This window comes from Neolamprologus multifasciatus, chromosome 15 (genome assembly GCF_963576455.1).
Source record: "Neolamprologus multifasciatus chromosome 15, fNeoMul1.2, whole genome shotgun sequence".
NCBI classification, from domain to species: Eukaryota; Metazoa; Chordata; class Actinopteri; order Cichliformes; family Cichlidae; genus Neolamprologus; species Neolamprologus multifasciatus.
This window is the reverse complement of record NC_140453.1, coordinates 2,494,420-2,514,562: the sequence shown is the minus strand read 5'-3', so window position 1 is coordinate 2,514,562 and position 20,143 is coordinate 2,494,420. Positions and strand designations below refer to the sequence as shown.

General features: G+C 43.9%; 1 protein-coding gene across 1 annotated transcript in view; it reads left to right on the top strand.

Annotated features, from left to right (window-relative positions):
- nrxn3b (neurexin 3b) overlaps positions 1-20,143 on the top strand; it is a 358,949-nt gene that overhangs the window by 316,103 nt on the left and 22,703 nt on the right. Inside the window, 1 exon segment of the mRNA XM_085132129.1 lies at positions 659-969. Within this exon segment, the coding sequence (XP_084988255.1) occupies positions 659-969 (311 nt within the window).

Genomic DNA, 20,143 nt, shown 5'->3' with positions numbered 1-20,143 from the left:
TGCTATTTCATTTTTCTGTGATATGAACGTTGCCCCTGCCATTTCATACCTAATGTATTATGTATTACATAACAAACAAATGTAGCGGGCTTGCGGTGTTATGTGTCTGTAAATTATACAATGGAGATTTTTAATTATGATTCCTGCATTGTGAAAGTTTGCTGTGCTTTTCTTTCATTGGGAATGCATGAGCAGTGTGTTTTGATAAGGATATTTGGGCTTCTCCTAATGAAAATCACATGAATTGTAGCAACTGGGCATTGCACGTTATTCCCCCTTACACATGCTGTACTTATTGCTCGAGACCCTTTTGTCCACAGAATAACAACAAAGCTGTGGAAAGTGTTACAACACTGCTGCTGCTGTGACGAGTGTATTTGTTTCAGCTCTAGCAGCAGTTTGAAATCTACTTATTGTACGAAATGTACTCAACAGTAGGTAAAAAGTAGGGCAGCTGTAGATACTTTTTTCAGTACAAAGCCAGGTTGCGTCATCGTTACAGTTTGAAAACCATCTGCGACTTCTTTTAATCAGGGAAACAAGACATTTCATCAAACGTTCTCTATCACCGCATCTGTCTTGCAATGAAAGTTTAATGTTATCGTTACATTAGCTTATCATCTCTTAAGCTTATCAACGCTTTTCCCTCCCGCGCCAGGCCGGCAGTTGACGATCTTCAACACCCAGGCCACTATCTCTATCGGTGGAAACGACCGGAAGCGGCCCTACCAGGGCCAGCTCTCCGGCCTCTACTACAACGGCCTCAAAGTCCTCAACATGGCCGCCGAGGGCCACGTTAACATCAAGGTGAACGGCAGCGTGCGGCTGGTGGGCGACGTCCCCACTAGCCGGGGCGCGGCGCGCACCACCACCTCGGTACCGCCAGAGATGTCCACCACCTTTATAGAGACTACCACCACCTTGTCTACCACAACCACCCGCAAACAGCGCTCACCACCCACTATCCAGGTAAGAGGGTGTATGTGGTGATGTTTCCAGCAGAACTGTTTATTACCTGTAGACATTCTAGTGATTTATGGAAATTTTAAAAAGATGCGTAGAGATATTCAAGAACTCTGCACATGCTTAGAGTTTTCCCATTCCCACGCTGTCACTGGTGTTGTTCTGTCAAAGAGCTGGTGTTGCTCAAGACTTCTCACAAAGAACCCGTCAAGACATCTTTTTGTGCCAGTGATGACTTAAAGGGTGTATTTCAGCCTAAACTATGATCTTCTATCGAACCTAACCAAGTAGCTTTTGGTGCTTTCGACCAATAAATCTTGAAGCTGACCTTGAAGATCTTGGAAAGTCAACATGACCCCGCTCTACCTCCCTGCAAAGTTCATTCAAAGCCTTTTGAGCTTTCGTCTTTACAGACAGACACGCACACATGCTACCAAAGACCAAACTTCCTTGGCAGAGGTACTAAATAAAAGAAATGACGAATGAATAAGGGAATGAAAACAAAGACCAAACCTGAACCACCTTATCTTGGGTTTCAATCTCGAGATTAACTCCAGTTCTGGCCCTCCAATATCCAAATGTGGATTTTGTCCCTGTTATAAAAAAAATGACTGTAGCATCTAATACTTAACAATCAATCAATCAATCTTTATTTGTAAAGCACTTTTCATACAGAAATGCTTTACATGGTTAAAAGCAACACTCCCCACCCCATCCCGCCCTCCAATACACTCCCCACACTCTCATTAACATAAGTGGTCATGGATACATAACCCCCCCCCCCACACACACACACACACACACACACACACACACACTTGAAGCCCAGCAGCCACGGTCGATCACAGCCCCGGTGCAGAGAGCCCCCTCCGAGGAAACCTTTGTGCGTTTCTCTGCAGTGACAGCAGCATCTGACAGTGTTTGACACTGATGCAGACACACTGAATAAACTCACTTGGTTTCAAAATTCTGTCTCGAAAAATGATTTAAATCACTCTTAAAATAATATTTCGTTCAAGTCTACTAATGCAGTAATCGTGCACCGCTGTAATTAGAGAGCTTTTAAGGTTCTGGAGTTGAATACCTAGCCAAATAAGGTTCAAGTCTTATTGCTACATAAGCTGAGCAAACAGTCTTTAGAGTGGCCTCTCCGGACATGAGAGTGGTGTTGATTTTCTCATTTAACTGTCAGCAAGAAAGTGACAAAGCCTACTGTGTTTCCCACCGTGTCAAACTAATGCTAGGGATCTCACACCGTTGGACACATATGGCACAGGTGACCAGAGCTAAAAATGTGACAAAGGGAAATGTAAAAAAAGAAGTGCTCTTGTCCCTTTTCTGCACTTAACAACGTTTCTGTGTCTTCTTTGTGACTTTGCATGGATGGATTGTAGGTTTGTTTCTCTCCTCAATCAGTCAAGGTCAGAATACTGTATCTCTCATCCTATGGAGGATTGAATGCCGCTGTTCACTGAGGCGTGCAAAGCCGGCCTCGCCGCCGCCGCTCCCTTTCTCTACCCGTCTCTCCCTTTTCTCCTTTTTCCGTCTCTCTCTGTCACTCACTCCTATTCCGGCCTGACGGAGGCCTTTCTCCCAATACGTCCTGACCAAGCCAATGATTGTCACTACTGTGCCAAGAAAGTAATCACACCGAGCCGGTCCGTTGACACGCACGGGACAAATTGAACCATTCATTGTCCACATTAAAGCAGTAAGTCTCCCTCGGGGGTGAGATGGTGTTGCGGTTGCTTATTGTATGACAGACAGGGACCACTGTTATCAGCCTCTTCACCTCAACGACAGATAGCCTGCCTCGCAGCGATGATGGCCCTTCACGTCGGTGCTGTCACTTGTACGTCTGTATCAGAGCGGCGTGGAGGAGGCCACTGCGAGGGAGTCCTGTGATTGGGACTGACATAGCCTTCATATGTGAGGTTTGAAGATCTGGAACAAAGGCAAAGCAGTTCATATTCATTCTGGCTGTGTGGCATCGGTAATCTGCAATGATGCCCGAGCTGAGATACATTACAGCACCGCGTCCGGCACCATCAACAAGGTCACATCAGATAAGAAGTAACGTGGCTTCGCTGGGAAAATGGCATTTTGTGTCACAGGCTATTAATATCAAAGGAAGTCAATAAAGTGTGTGTTTTGAAGGAGCTTTTATACAAAGCACTCTCCTTTTCAAGGTGAAATGATGAACCGATACCTCTTCAGTCAATAACCAGGATGCAGCTGTCGGATACCAGATGATGCACTTTGCTTCCTTAACATTATAATATTTGTAGGGGGGTTTTTTTGCCCTCGCTAACTTTTCACTTTATTTTTGTATTCCTTCTGAGAGCACACCTTGTTCATTCGTCTTCCACAAGCTCCCAATGCGGGGCCTGCTTTGATTCATGCTGCCATGTCACAGAATTTCATTTGCCAAGGCCTTTAATTTTACAGTTCCCTAGTTGGTTGTCAAATACCGTAGTGTGAGAGGTAAGGAGAGGACCTGTACCAGTTTGGCAGATTTCTCCACCCCTCTGGGTAGTATAGGGGAGTTGAGGGATTTGAGCTATCATTAGTGATGTACTGCAGTGCTGAGAGAAAGCTATAGGCAGCTGGACCAGAACATATGTGCAGGAGCTTGAGAAGTGTGGAGGCTAAAATGTGTTTTCTTTTGTGGTGTGTTCTCACACATCTGTGTTTTGTCCGTTTTACCAACACTGCCTGTTTCTTTGTCTGAGGTGAGAAGGGCGAATCCCCTCGACAGCTCAGGATCAGCAGAACGAGCGACGGGGGTGGGACGTGGAGGGAACCAATCTCACGGTTAATTAATGATAGCTCCGCGGGGACATACCGACACGACGGACATGTTTCACTCGCTCTCTGTCACTGTGTTATGTGATTTCACTTAATCTCAGCTCCAATTATGTTTACACGTAATGTTATCCGTTTCGGAAAACATAGTGGGAATTTTACATTTTAACCTCCTAAGACCCCAACTCTTCCACGGCAGCATTTTTAATTTCTCTTTGATATTTGAGCTGATTGGGGCCCGATGAATGTAAAAACAAAGAATTACCAGATTTTTTTTTTTTTTTACCTTATTTTTGTTTTTATGAAAAATAAGAGCCACATATGAGGATATTTGTTTAAAATTTTGATAGAACAGTAGCAGTATAATGTCCTCCTAAGTGGATATCAGGCCCTTGTAGAGCAAAATTGAGTACCGCATTTCCCGGACTACACAGCGCACCTGAATATTAGCCGCACAAGCTAAAATCAGGGGGAAATCCTGTTTTGTACATACATTAGCCGCACCTGACTAAAAGCCGCAGGTGTTTCAATGTTGACTTATCATATGTAAGAGAATATGCCTCCCGCTGAACGCATAGCGCTACTTTGAAGTTTGTTTTTCGCGCTGCTTGTACGGCACTATGTTGCCTGGCGGACGGACATGTGACCAACATACCACTCTTGAACCCCGATCCTTCCGCCAGGCAACGTAGCGCCGTACAACAGCGGAACAAACAAAACAAATCCTCTTACGATATCACAAAAATCATGGACAATCCATAGAAAAGCCGCACCTGACTAAAAGCCGCAGGGTTCAAAGCTTGTGCAAAAAGTAGCGGCTTATAGCCCGACAATTACGGTATTTTGGTCTAAATAACCCAAAATGTGATGTCTACATAGGTGGACACCAGGTCCTAGGAGGTTAAATGAAAAGAAGGAAAGGTTTATCATTTAAATATTAAGTATTCATATAATTTACTAAGTAGCAGTTACATCTCCAGTACATAATAATGGTGGGACTCTCCACCATTTGACCGTAGAACTGAAGAAGCTTCTTGGATGAGATGTGAAACATCTTCAAGCAACCTAAAGAAGTCCAGACGCTTTTCTTTCCAAGCTCCTTGGACCCTCCTGTCTCTTTCCAGCACATTGTGTGCAACATAAAAAAACGAATGCAAACATCAAATATTAACTACATAATGTCTTGTTTACACGATCCTGCTACACTGTATACTTTAGGCAACAGTGTGCCCCTCCTACTGTTATCTTCAACTTGTCCTCTTAAAATAAAAAGTAGTAGCCTGCTGCGTGAAAGACCGATGCAAGGATGCTAGTGGTTTCTCATTAATGAAGGACACCAGTTTTACACATGAGGTCATGGTTGCTGGAAGTTGTTAGGTACTGCTTCTACATCTGCAGCTCCAGATGGAAAACTTTGAGCAGCACTATCATCTGGGAGTGTGACTTCAGAAAGAAGTGAGTTTAGCAGGCTTCCACAGCACGCTGCCAGTCTGTGCTTGAGTGTAGTGGCCCAAAGTTACATTAGCCACGGCTTCTCGATTTGCTGCTTTGTGGGAGTTTTGTAGACAGCAGGTTTTTCACAAGGGTGGAGTATGGACACGATATTCAAATTGTTAGCGTAGGTTCATCTTCTAAAAATCATGGCTGAGTTTAAGGTCTCCAGGGACAAATTGATACCATTGGTTGTCACAGTCTGGCGAGGGCAGACTGTAGGGGTTGACAAAAGGACCCAAAACGCAGACTCCAAGGAACAGGGAACAGAACTTGAAATGTTAACAAAAAGCGAGCCGTTTAATATGGCTGGTAAAAAAGGTACAAACAAAGGGCGAACTGAAGCAAAATTCACACAAACCTAAACTGGAAAATCTAAACAAACAATAAGAAAAACCTAGACAAGAAACTTGGAAGCATGGCGTGGACAACAGACGACCTGACCATGACACACTGAAAACAGAAGACTTAAATACACAGGACGTGATTAGGGGAAGTGGGAACACATGGAGGAACAGCTGACTGACATGAGCCTAATGACAGGACAAGGGAAGTGAAACTAAATACAATGAACAAAGAACACACGACTCCTTCAAAATAAAACAGGAAACATGAGACAGACATGATAATACAAACTTGATAACATAAGACACGCAGCATGAAACACAAAGGATGATGGAAACTTAAATACAGGGGAAGAAAACACAAGGAGTCTAATAACCAAATGAACTTTGCTAATCTAATGAACTTAAACATAAACAACATCCAAATAAACTAAAACTTAAAACGCTGGGTCAACAGACCCAGGAACATGACATTGGTGTATCTACGAGGGGGCTGAGGGGTAGCACCGTGTGTGTGCATCAGAGTTTTTTGAGTTTGGCTTCATGCTAAGTTTGGGGGAGAGTTGTATAGAGTTATGAGATACTGTGGACAGAACATATGAAGCTAGGCATATGAATGATTCTCCATGATGCAAGTTCCTCGTGGCCAGTTCTTTCTTAAAAGGGGTTAGACGTCTCTCACTTACATTTGCTGGTAATCTAGAATATTCCTGATGGAGAATTGCAAAACAAACACACAGAGGCACAGTTTAAGGCTTTACCAAAGTCCTTCAGCTCTGCCGAATTTTGTTGGACCAATGAATACATTTTACGCTTGCCGATTTAATGCGGATAGTCGTTTTGGGAATACTCATTATTGCAAGGTTCTCTATCATGGGAGATCAACTTCTCTCGTTCCCAATTAACTCCCGCTGCCGGCGTGAGATGTTTGGGAACAATTAGGATGGGAGGCTGCAATCTACAGTACCATGGGGGAAAACGGCTGAGGGGAGAGAGACTGAGAGTGATTTGCATTGTTGCCGTGTTCTAGAAATTGCTCCCGTCGATCATCTTCAACAGGCTCGATGCTCAGGAGACGAGAAAATGAGAGGTAAATTGTTTGTCGTTTAATTGGGCTTTTTTCTGCTGAGATGCAGCAATTGTTGCTATATTGATGCGTTTAGATACGCACGCCACAATTATAGTGACGCTGCGTTGACTGACACAGATTCTGATTCGTTTTGGTGGAGCCTTAAATGGAAGACAGAAATCCATACAGCACCACCTCACACTGTTGCTGGGTACAGTGCTCGCTAAGCTCCATCGCAACATTTCCTCACCGCTCTCCTCAAATTGCATCCATTGCTCTGTCGGTAAAGTACATCAGGGATGTTGCTGAACACCTGGGGTTATATGATAATCACTGATTTATTCTCTCTTCAAGCGGTGGCAAGGAAGACGCTGCGTGGCGTGCTGGCGTCTCCACATGGTAGCCCGCTAGATGATGTTTGATGAGCGCGTTCATCTGCTCATGTGCGAGAGCAGCGCAGGTGCGAGCACGAGCAGGCAGACGCGCTCCACTTCTCCGGTCGGCCTCTGTGATCACCTTCCCACACTTGCCAGTAATTTGGTAAAGGTCAAACTAGTAGGCAGGTGTTCCTAGGATTTCTTTCTTTATTCCTTCTCTTCCTTTCCAATTTCTTTTCTTTGTCAGTGTCTCTGGCTACTCTGCACAGCGCCGCAGCTCACTGTGTATTCTTGGAGATGAATGCTGGAGGTCCGCTAGTTGCTCGGTGTAGGTCCAATTAGGAGACAGCAGACTGATGGGGATCATGCTGGCGCGTGTGGCTTCATTAAGGCAGGCACACACAGACACACGCACAGACCCACACTCAGAGAGTTTGTACGAGGATCTCTTAATCTTTGTCTCTCGCATTTCCAGCGTGCACAAGCAAATTAAGCTGCTGTAATTTGCATAAGTCTGTGCACACATATAAAAAACATCACTCGGGCCTGTTGTGGCCACATCCACTCACACTGTCAAAACACTGACGCAAAGATGTCAGAGATTTTTCATCATGTGCCACCAAATATGCCCCCCTGCCACCAACATGACCACCTCATTTCAGCACTGTCATGGACTGTCTGTCTTTTCTGTCACCGGGATTTGTTTCCAGCATCCGGCTGTAATTCCCTCAGTGCTTGTCACCTACACAAGACTGTTTCTATTAGATCTCTCTGTGTGAATATATTTGTAGTTTTATGTCCACAGATCTTGTGTTTCTTCTTCTTCTGTCTCTTTGTGAGCAAGTGTGTGTGTATATGTGTGTATGTTTGCATTCAAGGTAGTTTGTCTCTCAGTGTGTGAGAACCAGCAACTAGCTCCAGGGGTTTTGGACCATGGGAGGTTTTGTAATGGATGTCCCCCCATGCCTCATAACACATCTTATCTGGATCCCCCGGGAATGTGTGTGTGTGTGTGTAAACCTGTCTTGTCAGCCGCCACTGTCACAGCAGGGCACTCACACACCAAGAGGCAAACAAAAAAAAGAGACACATAGCAGCTACACACCCACACAAACACACACGTGTTGTGCAGTTTGTTTCTGCAGGACATCTAGCACATGTACGGGCTCACCTCATGCTGTGCTCCTCCAGAGATGCCTGACTGGTTAAAACATGATACACATGTCCAACTAAAAACTTTAACTTACAACTGAAGCAAGAATGTGACAAGAATGTGACGCCACCCAACTGAAACGGTTTCATGTTTATGAGGCCAAAGAATCTTTCTTTTTACTGAGTGTGTGAATGTTAATTATCAAATGTGCAAACCACTTGTCAACCATAGTGCTAATTTAAGCAGCCATGATGTCAAGCTCAGCCACAGCTGCATAAGATCAACTGATCTTAGCTCAGCTAATGGCTCAGCTGCTAGCCGTCTGCACATCTGCACAATTAAACACTTGCGGCGTGTCTAAGGCTACGTTCACACTGCAGGCGAAAGCGCATCAAATCCGATTTTTCTGACCCTATGCGACCCATATCCGATCATGGTGTCCGATACATATCTGATGTTTTAGAAAGCGACTGCTGTTTGATGGTCATGTCGCATTAAATCCGTCTTTTATGTCACTGACACAAGACAGACGCCAATTATCAGCGCGGGAGAAGACATCGCGAACGCTTCCTGGCCATCCAGTGTAGATGTTAGTGAAACTGTTGGGAAGACAACGTGAACATTTTATTTGTACTGTATAATCTGCAGATTCTGACAGAAATCTGCAACTATCCTTTGAAGCACCGCTCCTCTAAAACAGCAATAAGGATCATTATTAGGTTATTTACATTATTATGTAAATAACAAAATAACTTAAAGCAAAAATTGGGAAACGTGAAGTCTGAAGTCTTTATATTAAGGTCATCAGTCAAACAATACTGTTGGTCTGGGTCTAAACAGAGCGCGTTGTGTGTGACGTCTTCTTTTGTGCATGCGGCCGCTTTGAGCGTTCACACTAGAGCGCGTTTGCTGTCGCATTTTATTTGTAGTGTGAACGAGCAGACAAAAAAATCGGATTTGATCAAAAAATCGGAATTGAGCATTAAGACCTGCAGTGTGAACGTAGCCTGATTTAAGCTGCTTTAGCCTGCCTATGTTGATATAATGCCATTGCTAACACATTGTACGGAAATAGATCCGCGGTTTGAGAGCAGAGAGAGACACAGAGCCCAGCTTTGGTTGGTTCATAAGCTAGCGTACTCCTGGTGCCATTCCCAAACCTGGATAAATGTGAGGCTTTCATCAGAAAGGGAATCCGGCGTAAAATTGGTGCCACATCAAACATGCAGATCTATCGGCTGCGGTGACAGTTTGGGAAATAAGGGAGAAGCTCAGAGGACCCGGCCTCCCAACCGCTGCTGCTCTTCTGTAAGCTGCTTTCCAGCCCACCTCCACGCCGGCTCCATTCATTCTGTTTCTGACTTAATCAGAGTCATATCTGTCATAACTGATTCGGGCTCCAACCACTCTACTCCTGCTTTCCTCACAGGCATGTGGAAGAATGGGGACAATCTTCTTTAGTCTATATTTGTCCTGACAAATAACTTTAACCAATCGTTTTAGGCAAAGGATGATCGGTTACGGATGCCTGAGTCATCTTGAATAGTTATTCCAAGCATAACATCACAAATCCTTATTCTCCTTCTTATTACGGTCATCTCTCCCAGCGTGCTTGAATGGTCACAATGGAGCACTCGGTGTTAAATCCTGCTTTTTAAACCCTTTTTTAAAATTGTGAGGTTGCTGTGAGATCGCACGCTGCACTCTTTGTGGCTTTTAATTAACTTTTTCCCAGCACAACAGTTCTGGGAACAAAACTATTCTAAAAGTTGAACTTTATATTCATGAAGGTCCTGATTTCCTGTTAAAACGCCGCCTTCTGTCTTTACACTAAGAAAGGTCAAAGAGATATTTTATTAAACACAAAACAGACACTGGTTATTGCATGTGTTACTATAGCAACACCATTGTTTTTCAGGTGCAGTTAAGGCTTAGGTTTACAGCCATATTCACAGGTTTGGTAACTTTACTCCCAGGAATAAAGGATCTACACACACTGCTGCCGTGTGACCACATTTGCAGCCAGCCTGCGATACGCTCTGGAGTTTATGTCTGCAAACGACGGAGGAAGAGACTCGATGTATATACGCAGCACTGCTGTATGTGTGCGTGCAGATACCACCGTGTGTCTGTGAGCGGCAGTAGGATTTAATTAAATATGTATCACACAGACAAAGCCTTTGATGTTGCGGAGCAATAATGTGTTCGGTTTCATTGCTCAGCTGAGCTGTTAGCAAAGCCCAGTGATATTTCTCCTCTGTGACCACCGAGAGTCTGAGCAACGTCCAACCAAACCTGTTGCTTTTAATAGCAGCGAGTCGGGGCTAATTATAAGGACGGGTAGTCATCCTTACGTGTGCGCGAGCATGTATACGATACCGTGAGAGGGCTCCGACGTACAGAATATTTGGAGTAATTTCTCTGTTGGTTAGTGATTATGTTTCAACTTTCATCTTCAAAAACGGGGCAAAATCAAACGCTTAATTTGGTTTGTGCTCATTAAGTACTGAAACCAAAAGGGATCGCGGGCTAATACGGGACGTGATAAACTGCCGGCAACAGCCATTACATGATGCCTCCATTGATTTACAGCTATGAAGTCATAAAAGCCTCTGACTTTGAAAAGTACTGTAATGGAAGGAAAGAGGAGACCAAAACGTAGTCGACAAGACGAAAGAGGAAAGTCCCGTACCAGCTGCTTCACACCTTCTCAGCTGAAGGCGTCGTCCTACTTATTGAGTGTTTTCTTCCAGCTGATGAGGTCAGCTGAGTTTTTCTTATAAAGCTGAAAATACAAGCCTACCAAGCTTCAGCCAGTCATGCTTTGGGATGATATGAGACTCGTGAGACACCATTACAGCTATAATGTTATAGAGGTCTTAAGCTGTTAAACTCACTGGTGTTTTGCACAGGATGAAACGGAAGTTGCAGATCGCTGTGAAAAGCCTGGATTAAGAAGACTCATCCAGAATTAAATTTCTCAGTAATGTGATTAGATTTACCGCGAGCCTCGTTAAAATATGTATATTCATGATTTAATAAGACGGAGCCCAAGAGGACATCCAGACCGCATCAATACACAATGAAGGCAGAGACGTTAGAAGGATATTCTGCACAGCAGCAAGTGTTAAACTTAAAAATGCATGTGCGGAGAATAAAATCAGGCAAAAGAAGGAAGCAACGTGCGTCCATTAAAAATGGCGAACATTTGGCGGCACTTGAAATTCCAACAGTGAACACAGAACTCGAGACAAGAACAGATGTTTGCTCCTCTTTTAAATTATCTCGCCGCCGAGCCGTCGTAATCACGTCATCCTGGATTCAAGCCCGGTGTGATTAACGTGGACTTAAAATGTATTAAATTAATTGATTGGCAACAAGTGCGATAACCAGTTTGGTAGCTGGAAAATGAAAAAGTGGAGATTTTGTGTCGTGTTTGTGTTTCGGGGGGTTTAACAGTAAATTTGCTGTTTTTGAGTTAATGATCAGAAAAATAAGAAGAGTGCTGCAACAGTGTTGATAAAACACAAGCAGCTGTTCCTCAAGGACACGGCCCGAGTTGTCATCGCAGAGCAGAGAACTCCGGTTGATCCATGTTTTAATAAACAGGCTTTTATTTTAAAATGAACCTCAGTACTTTCATTATTAACAAGCATTCATAAGCAGAAATAAATAAGTCAGCGCGGGTTCTGGGAAATGATGAACGCTGATGATGATGTGATGAGCATCGTTAGCAATTTTCTGGTATTTTATAAACCAGCCAGTCAACAAGAGGTCGTGGAAAAACAGTCCAGATTCATTAAAACCTCAAGAAATTTACTACCTGGATGAGGTGAGCCTGAACCCTCCGTTAGCTACGCAGTAAAAGGCCTTGGCTGCTGGGATTTCCCATGATGCAGTGTTTCTCCTTCACTCTCTATGTGCTTTAATCATTAGTTATTATTCACCTCTGGCTCCCTCCCACAGAGCGCCTCTTGTCCTGTCTCCCTCGCCCCCCAGCAGATGGCTGCTCCTCCCTGAGCCTGGTTCTGCTGCAAGTTTCTTCCTGTTAGAAGGGAGCTTTTCCTTCCCACTGTCACCGAGTATTTGCTCATAGGGGGTCTTCTGATAGTTGGGATGTTCCTCTGTATCAGTGCAACATAAAGCACGTTGAGGCAGCTGCTGTTGTGATTTGGTGCTGTATAAATAAAATTGCTGAAATATTAAATTCAAGTCAACAGTGAGTGTCAGGGAATAACTGAAGGCTTAAATTAATTAACTTACTTTGAAAAAAGACAAAGTGATCTTGTTTTAACTGTGCGTTATGCAACACAACCTGGTTTGAAGTTTGAAGCGTTCGCAGTGTCTCGTGAACCTCGGTAAAATGAAGCCTTTCCCATTTCCTGTCCTGACTCCACTCACACACATGCACACACTCTCATCTCCTCCCAGCTTTTTTCTTCGGTCACAGCTTTCAGCGAAGCTCGACGGCGCATCCGCACGAATTCCTCACTTCCACTTTGAACTGAGGACCACAATTGGTAACACAAACCGTAACTCTGACCCAAAATCGCTGCTACAATTTCACCCGAGGACGGCGGGGTCTTGCATAGAGAGGAGAAATTTCTCCACGCGTCCTGCCCGCTCACCTCAGATCTTCTGCCCCTTCCTCTCTCGTGCCCACCCTCTGCCTTCCGGCGGCTTTGTTTCCGCATTTGTCTGCATGCGTGCATGCGGGCGAGCGTGTTTGTCACAGGGCTTCCCTGATGACCTTGCGCGCTGCACCAGGGGGGTGATTAAGGATCGGGGCCAAAGACCATTTCCTTTTCATGGGAAGATGAATGACCCTGTTTGAAAGTGGCTGCCTATGGCCTCGGGGCAATTAGAGTTTGCTGTGAGCCAGCAACGCTCACTGCTCTGTGTACAAAGGCAGGTCCTTGAGAAAAAGAGAAATACTCGGCACATAACGCATTCTGCTGAAACCAGCCCGCCGCAGTAACGGGGAACAAATTAAATGAATTTTCTTCCCTTTTTTCCCTCTACCTTTCCAGCTGTTCCCCACCTCTGCTCTCCTCTTGCCTCCTATCCATTTCTCCATACACTTAGGAAGAAGAAACAATGTGCTGACTGTAGGGGGGCACTAAGAAAGGCCCACCAAGGGTGCTCATTCGAAATATCAATATTAGATCTAGCAAACCATTTAGCATGTGACTTTGTCCCCCTGAATCTGTTCTCGGAGCTCATTTCACTGACGTTTGTAAACTATATTTTAGCGCTATTTGTTTTTGCTTTCCTTCTCCAACAGTTTGATTACTAATGAAGACAAACTGATGGAACATCAGACCAGGTTCACCGCTGTGTGATATTTATAACATGCTTCTGTGCTGGATAAAGCATCTTATCTGTCACAGAGCAGAAGCAAAAAGAGTTGTGGCAGACTATTGATAGGGATATGGCCCGGTGCCATTGATTCCCACTTGTAATACAAGCCTCTGCCTTGTCAGCCTGTCAAAGCCTAGATCGGACATGATAACGCACGCATCGGGCAGCCGTCAATAGGCGAAGCTTCCACTGTCGAGATGACTATCTTGTTTTGGTGCGAGGGCCGATGGGAACCAGCGAGACAGCGAGAAAGAAGAGATAGTGGTTTGTGCGACCTGTGATTTCTGCCACTTTCTGCGCCACTTCTCTCATATATATATATATATCTATATATATGTATGTATCCAAGCTGACCATGGGGGAAAAGAAACTGCTTTGAATTGTGTCTTTGATTTGCCCTTGCCTTTTTTGCGTCATCCCTTTGATCTCCGAACGTGCAGCCACATTGGGTATCTGTTGCTACTGGCTGCCAGGATGAGGCGCTCAAGGAAAATTGATTTGTTTGGGGTTTATTCCCATTAGTACAAAGAAAATCAACTTTAGCCACCGGGCACGGCGGCATTGTAAATAAACCAAACTGGGTTTGATAGCAGCGTTGTAATGTGGCTCTATAATGTGGTGTCTCTTCTCTAATTCTCAAAAGGCTTCGTTTCTCAGTGTTTCCTTCAGCCTCTGGGCCCGAGCTGTGTGAAGGTCATTTGTTATGATAAGACTATGTTGTGTTCGGGAGCAAGCCTCCCGCACCCCTCCCCTCACGCTGTGTCTCGCGTACTGTACTTAAGCATGTGGATCCAGCGCCTCTCCGAGACGCAGCGCTGCTCGTGCTCATATTTCATGTTGTTTGTAACCCGGGGGCCGTGGCTGAGCTTTAGCCTTTACTCTGATATTACTGACCCAGGGGAAAACTATAGACAGCAGTCCCAGTACATTGTGTCTTCCTTTTCCCTCGCTGAGCGCGAACCATTGCTTTGATGTGACCGTTCAAATCACTGTCACGCTCAGCAGAATATTCAACCGTAGCCACGGCCGCAGATGCAGCAGCTGCTCTCGTTACCATCCATGTATTTGACGAGGTTTTTTTTTCCCAAGTTGAATCATTCACTGCTTAATTAGCGCGACCCCTCAGACGCTGGCTGTCAGCGTGCGAAACTTTAGAAATAGTTGGTTATTATCTCACTGTGTGGCATTTTCCCCAAAGTGAAGCACAGCATTGTTGAGCCTGTTTAACATCAGCGCTGTGCCGATGTTTCATGTTCTGCTTCCCTCTTTATCTGTGCCGCATAGACAGATTCAGGCGCACGATGTTTCGTTCACCATCAAGGTCCGTAGACGGAGAACTGACTCGCGGCAGGGCTGTAAATGGCGAGTAGTGGGTTTAAGCTGAGTTCGCTCATATTTATTATCTGGCACAGGTGTGAAGAGATGGTGAGAATGCACTTTGGTTCCTGCCGGCACTTTATTAGACAGAACGATTCAGCGGTTATGCACAGTGGTAAAAATAATTTGATCCCTGCATCCTTTTATTTATGCAGTTGCACACTTTATCTCTCAACAACAACGACTGGACTCGAGGAGAAAGAGAAGCTGAGCTTTTTTGCTGTATTGAAAAGTGGATTTGATTTGAATCTGCAAGAAATCTGTCAGACATCAGCCGCATTTATCTACTTGATGTATCAGAGCCTGGCAGCCAGCAGTGCTACTGCTGCTGTTAATATGGCAAGAACGGAGCAAGAGTAGAATTTGAATTCTATCTTAAAACAATAATCTCGGTTCCATATGTCCTGACATGCCAATTCTTTCAGTACGTTGCTCTTCTTTATACTGGCCCTGTACATACCCCTGCCTAATGTGGCTCCAGTCTGAACCGCTATGCTCTGCCACTCGCGCTCATGAAAAGCACAGAATATAGCAGACATCAATGACGTTGATTAACCCTTTAAGACCTACCATAGAACCAAGTCCGCCAGAGCTTATATTATATTTTTACATGCTGTGGAGCCATTTTTGGGAGCATTTCAAGTTGCTATACATCAATACAACCATTATAGCCCAAATTTTAATAATATGTATAAATTAAGTGCATAGTAATTACATAAATTACAAAAAAGTGCAATAAACTACAAAAAAAATAGTAAATAAGTAAATAGTAAATAAATGTAAATAGTTTTTGTTTTTTAACATTTATTTCGAGTTAGAGAAATTTAAGAGGCTTATCCCTCAAAACTGTAAATACAAAAAAGTTGCACAAAATAGTTTCCCACCACAGGAAATTTATTTTGAGTGTCTTCATAGTTTTATTTTTGAAATACACCAATTTTTATACACTGCAGGAAAAACGAAAATAAATATTATAGTGCAAATTTGCAAAAAAGCAGCATATGCATCAAAATAAACTATTTCCAGCAGTGCAATATGAGTCCTAAGCATCCCAGAAACCACACAGAAAGTCATAAAGTCAAAGATAACTTTTAAAAACACCAGTATAGGCTCATGAGGCCCTGATGGTAAAAAACTACATTTCTGCAAAATGACGTCACTTCCGGTTTCGGGCAGGTCATGGCGGACATGCGATAGTTCGCGCTGATGGACGTAGGAAGTGTTACAAACAGCTGATCGGATCGGCAAAGCGTGTTTCTGGAATATTATGTTTTTGTTGCTGCAAGTGCTTTTTATGCAGTTTTTCGCAAAGCTATATGTGGAAGGAAACTGTGACCGAGGACAAGCTGATGGCATAAGATGTAAGTACAACTCCTCTGGTTTCATATGCAAAAAAAATTATTGCGCTAGCTTACGTGGTTGCAGAGCTACCGGGATTTAAAAATAGTTGCGCAAAACGGAGCGTGCTGCTCTGACCGGCTTTAAAGGGTTAAGGTGGGTTGCAAAGTGGCTTGCAGGTATACAACAGCCATGTACCATGGGCCAGTTTAATCCCGGACAATTTTTCATTAGCTGGTCGGTCACTATATATTGGATGTGGAACATGTGAATCACCTGTTGCGATGAACCCCTTAACCTCAGTGGGATTCTTGATGTTTTCTTTCTTTTTGTTGGCATTCTGAGATTCTTCTGGTGTCTCATCTTCTGCCTGCGAGGGCTCCTGGGTTGGGCTCCTGTGCTCTGTATGTAAATAGAGTACATCCATCAGCTGATGTGGGATGACATTAAAATCAGCTGATCTACTGGGATTACAGGAGAACTTGAACTTAACGCCGTGTTTGTCAGATTTATATGGTTGTCTTCCAGTGGACTCTTTAGAGTGAAATTCCCTCTTGTGTTTTGATGTTTTGTCACACTAAAGAGGTAATTCAAACCCAACAGTGCTTTAAGTCTGGAAAACATCCATTTGATTTGTGTTACACGATGTCTAAGCAGGCCCGTAGCTAAACAAAATAGAAAAACCAGACGGATTACACAGAACGAATTTAGGCGCAACACCGAGAGTAGGTCACCGATGTTTTGGCAGAACTCGAAACCCAATACACAATCGCTCTAATTATGCGCATAAATAGAACGAAGGAAGATAGTGCAAGTGTAACACACCTCTGCAGGTTGTGTTAGACTTGCAAATAGCGCGTGTAAAACATAAGGCTTTATTCAGAGTATGTGAACAGCTTGATTCATTAAAACATGTGTTTCAGTAGATGGCAGAGACCAGTAAGGGAAAACATCTTCATATGAAGTACATTTAAAGGCTGATGATGGGAGAAATGCCTCACACCTTGGCTTATTTAAGCTATAAAACTGCCCGTCGTGTCAGTCCTGCTGTGGCCCTGCCTGGCGTTTTGGCCCCTCCAACCACCGCGTCATGGATATTTACGCATCACTCCCCAGTTTCTATATGTTGGGTATTTGTGGGGAGTGATGAGCTCAGAGCCTAGACACAAAACTCCGACTGCATTCTGCTGCTGCAATACATCATTTGAAACCGGAGCTGTCTGACTGAAATAGGTTCTTGCAATAAGAAAGAATTTTAGATTTTGCTCCTTATCTCTCGCACTGAATCGCTTTCAGAAAGGATTTCCTCGCTGCCAGAAAAGCAACTGTGAATCAGTGCAAAGCAAAAGGGTTTTTAAATGTCCACGGGGGAGTGTGGGGGGGGTCTGTGTATCGTTTCATTCAGGCCTCATGTTCAGATCTTAATTCCCAAATTAAGAAAAAATGTAGTCTGAGCAGGTGTAGGCTTTTTATTCTGCTGCTGAAGAGTTTTTTAATAAAAATGTTGCTTTCCCAGCTTCGCGTTTATTGCTAATCAATCTTGCATCCTCTTTGTTCACTCCCGAGGTCAAGCCCGACTGGTGATGTAGCATGCTCTCCATTCGCTTGCAGAAGTAATTGCAGCTTGGCCTGATAATGGCCTCTGCACCGCTGCTGGCTGATTCACATCACAGGATTCATGATTAAACACCAGAGGAACTTTGTAGAGACAGACGCCCGGTTTCTTTGCAGACTCTGCATTCTGTTTGTGTCGGTGGCGCTACTTTTGAAACTGAAACTGTCACTTTTTGAGACTCGTCTCCCAAGGAGGCTGTCTATCTTCATCGATCGGCGGGTGCGATCCTTTTAGTTGATGTGCTCTGTGGTGGTCGGCGGTAAGAGCTGCTTTAATGAAGTCTGGCTATTGATTAGGCCGTGGTGTTTGTTGGTGGAGTCGGGAATTTCAGCGTCAGTCGAAGGCACGCTAATCGGCATAATCGAGCGTGATGAAAACGGCCGTTTTATGTACTGAAATCATTGTGCACAATACGCTTTCTTCACACACAGGAAGTAGCCGGCACGAGCATTTCCAAATTTCCCCACACGTGAAACAACGTGGGCTGTAAATCCCACAGCCAAGACTCTTAAAACTGATGAGGATGTTTGTTGAGAATAATTAGACCAAAAAAAGAAAATGCCTCGCTGCCAAAATATATCCCACTCTATGTTATGGAGATTTAGCCAGAGAATTGGATTTTGCCAGCTGTGAAATCAGTTTTTGTAGTCCCGCTGGCCAACCAAATCATTATGCTATACCCCGCTGTAAGCTCCCATCAGTGCACACACATGAAGTCTATGCCTTTTCCACTGTGAGTGGAGCGCCATACGCCGTTCTCCCCTCTGGACGGCTGTGAGAAGACTGCGAGCTCCCTGTGACACTTCATTGCTTCTGCATTAGTCCAGATGTGTAAAAAGCCTCACATGACAAGTGCTTCACTCTGAACCACTGTGGCGACCGAGATACATTGTATGTTTGCGGAAAGCCACACAACTAGTGCATCTACAAATGTCACCTTTTTTTAAAAAACCCTCTTTCATTCATCTTGGAGTGGAATCAAAGTCGCTTCAGTGCAAGGGTCTCACTTTGAGTTTGAGGACGTAGTCATATGCAAAGTGAATCCGTTGAATGGAGTGTGTCCTTCTGCCTTTTCATTGGGACTTTTACGCTACGCGAGGCTCTTTAATGTGGAGAGGATAAAATGTGAAGTACATGATTTTTTTTCTTTTTTACTGAGTTGCTGGCAGATTTTGGCTTCTGGATGCCGACACATCAAGAGATGTTACTTGGGCTTACCTTGGGGCTGAGAGACTTGCCATTTGAAGACACTTTATTATACTGCAGTTAAGGTTGTCAAAGGTATTTTTACACAGCTCTGTGCAAAACCTTTGAGCCACTCCTCATTTCTTTATATTTTGCTGGAAAAATGGGAAATGCAGTGATTTATTGTAACATGTAAATGGAAGTACAGTATATAGGTCAAAAACATTATGTACAACTCCACTGTGCTTGAAAGTCAATATTTGGTACACCTGTATTTAATCTTGAACACAGCCTGTTCTTAAACAAGCTGCATTGTTATTGCCTTCAGGAATAGGAACTACTGCACTGACAGTGTGTTTGGGCTGCTGAAAAATGAAGCATATGGTGTTGTTTCATCAAAATCTGATGATACTGAAATCAGTTTTGACAAGATCCCCAAAACCTGACTGTTTTACTAGTTTTAATCTTTTAATTTTATGCACATTGCATCGAGCAAAAATTCAATTATTGCAACAGTCTTTGACTTGAAGAAATTCTTTAATATTTAAACCTGTTTATGCATGTTCCACCACATAAAATAAAATGTTTTGTGTTTACACTCTTTCAAATCAATGCAAGTAAAACACAGCAGAAAATAAAATCAAAGACTCAGCAGTCCTGTCGTTCTTAAATCTATTGTAACCTGTTTAGCAGGAGTGGGGCGGGTGGAGGTTTGCCCACAGCGGTCGTGTCAGTGGGGGATCCGGGGGTTTCTCTGTGAATTCCCGTGGCAGCGTGCTCGCTCAGATTTGAAGTTTAATTTTTCGCTGTAGAAAGAAGTTTTCTTCCTGCGCAGAGTGAACAGCGGACACTGTTTTTGTCACTTTTTACAGACTAAAACTCAAAGTAATGCGAGGACGTCGACGTCGCTGCACCGTCTCTCCTGCACGCCATAGTATCCATTGTTGATCTGCACACATCTGTTGCTGCCACGCACGTCATTGTCATGAGACACTCTCACAGATGTAGTAACACTGTTACTTTAAGGGAAAGTAACAGTAATCTAATTACTTTTTGCATTAGTAA